General features: G+C 57.2%; 1 protein-coding gene across 1 annotated transcript in view; it reads left to right on the top strand.

The window, feature by feature from the left end:
• Positions 1-1,491: 1,491 nt before the first annotated feature.
• Positions 1,492-2,276, top strand: part of COMMD7 (COMM domain containing 7) — a 17,101-nt gene continuing 16,316 nt past the window's right edge. Inside the window, exon 1 of the mRNA XM_087703175.1 lies at positions 1,492-1,650. Within this exon, the coding sequence (XP_087559301.1) occupies positions 1,501-1,650 (150 nt within the window). The 5' untranslated portion in view covers positions 1,492-1,500. The remainder of the gene's footprint in view (positions 1,651-2,276) is intronic.

The following is a 2,276-nucleotide window of genomic DNA, read 5'->3' as shown; positions in this document are numbered from 1 at the left end:
CAAGAAAACCACCAAGCTCAGAGAGCACCAAGGATTTATTAATTTATTATTTATTTATTAATAGGACTTGTATGCCGCCCACTCCGCAGGGACTCTGGGCAGCTCACGACAAATAAAAAATAAAAGCATTTAAAAATATTTTAAAATACAAAATTAAAAACAATGCAACATCCATTCCATCAAGTGGGGCTGGAAATAATCAACAGCCCCAGGCCTGCCGGAACAGCCAGGTCTTGGTCACTTTACGGAAGGCGGGTAGAGTGGTGAGGGTCCAGATCCCATAATCCTCCTCCACGTCCTCCTTCTCCTCTCCTCCAGTTTTCCTTCTCCCCTCTGGACACCCCACTCCCTTCTATCACTGATGATGTTCCCTAGTTGGGCCATGAAACAACTGCAGGAAAACCACCCAGCTCAGAGAGCACCAAGGACCCCGCAGTCTTCCCTCCCTCCCTCCCTCCTTTCCTTCCTTCCTTCTTTCCTTCCTTGATGATGTTCCCTAGTTGGGCCATGAAACATCTGCAAGAAAACCACCCAGCTCAGAGAGCACCAAGGACCCCATAGTCTTCCCTCCCTCCCTCCCTCCCTCCTTTCCTTCCTTCCTTCCTTGATGATGTTCCCTAGTTGGCCATGAAACATCTGCAGGAAAACCACCCAGCTCAGAGAGCACCAAGGACCCCATAGTCTTCCCTCCCTCCCTCCCTCCCACCCTCCTTCCTTCCTTCCTCCCTCCCTTCCTTCCTTGATGATGTTCCCTAGTTGGGCCATGAAACATCTGCAAGAAAACCACCAAGCTCAGAGAGCACCAAGAACCCCATAGTCTTCCCTCCCTCCCTCCCTCCCACCCTCCTTCCTTCCTTCCTCCCTCCCTTCCTTCCTTGATGATGTTCCCTAGTTGGGCCATGAAACATCTGCAAGGAAACCACCAAGCTCAGAGAGCACCAAGGACCCCATAGTCTTCCCTCCCTCCCTCCCTCCCTCCCTCCCTCCCTCCTTTCCTTCCTTCCTTCCTTGATGATGTTCCCTAGTTGGCCATGAAACATCTGCAGGAAAACCACCCAGCTCAGAGAGCACCAAGGACCCCATAGTCTTCCCTCCCTCCCTTCCTTCCTTGATGATGTTACCTAGTTGGGCCATGAAACGTCTGCAAGAAAACCACCAAGCTCAGAGAGCACCAAGGACCCCCCCCCCAGTCCTCCCCCTCCCCGAGCAATTGCAGAACCCCAAACGTGTCTGGTTCCCACGCCTACAAGAAGGGCTCCTTGCCCATTCACACCTTCCAGCGGGGGAGCCCAAAGTGCCAGGGGTTTGCACTGGGGGGGGGGTTAATGGAGGGTGGGGGGAACGATGGCAGGAAGGCTTGAGCGCGCGCGGGGGGGTCTTCTTGCATCCCTCCTGGGGCGAGGAAAGCAAAGCGTAAGAGGAAGAGGAGGCGTTGCGCGCTCCCAGCCCCAAATCCCGGGCTCGAAAGTGCCGGCGCTGATGCTCAGCTGAGCCCGACTTATGGGGCGGAGCGCTGGGGGGAAGGCGGAGGAGGCTGAGCGGGGCCGAGCCGAGCCGAGCCGGGCCATGGGGCTGCTGAATTTTACCCGGGAGCCGGTGCCGGAGGCGGTCATCGCCGACCTGCAGCTGCTCAACCAGCTGAGCGCGCAGGTGGCGGGGCGCAGGGGACGGGGGTCTCTGGGGGGGGGCGAGGAGTGGAGGGGGGGGGCAATGGGGTTTCAGGGAAGAGAGAGACCCCTCCCCTCCTCCGCCAGGGTTGGGGAGGGGGCTGGAGGAAGGGAGGGACGGGGGTCCACCAGGCTTGCCTTCCCATCGCCCGCAGGAGGTCGCTTGGCCATGCATGGCGAGCCCCCCATCCCTCTCTAGTCCAGTGTTTCTCAACCTTGGCGACTTGAAGTCCTGTGGACTTCAACTCCCAGAATTCCCCAGCCAGCTATGCTGGCTGGGGGATTCTGGGAGTTGAAGTCCACAGGACTTCAAGTCGCCAAGGTTGAGAAACACTGCTCTAGTCAAGAAAGGGGTGGGGAGGGGTCTCCCTGCTTCCTGAAGGGGTCTTCTTCCTTCCGAGGGTCTTTGGGGACCTGTCAAAAGAAAAGAACCCCCTCCCCACCCACCCAGCTGTGGTTTAAGCCAGGGGTCTCCACCCTTTGGCCACTTTAGGACTGGTGGACTTCAACTCCCAGAATCCCTCAGCCAGCCAGGGTTGGAGACCCCCTTGCTATATAGAGCAACATGTTCGAACTACAATTCCCAGGATTCCACAGCAGTCAGCTGGC

Source organism: Thamnophis sirtalis, unplaced genomic scaffold (assembly GCF_051295495.1).
Source record: "Thamnophis sirtalis isolate CommonGarterSnake01/CBP01778 unplaced genomic scaffold, rThaSir2_p1.2 scaffold_43, whole genome shotgun sequence".
Taxonomy (NCBI): domain Eukaryota; kingdom Metazoa; phylum Chordata; class Lepidosauria; order Squamata; family Natricidae; genus Thamnophis; species Thamnophis sirtalis.
Note: the sequence above shows the minus strand (reverse complement) of the source record. Positions and strands in the feature narration are given on the sequence as shown.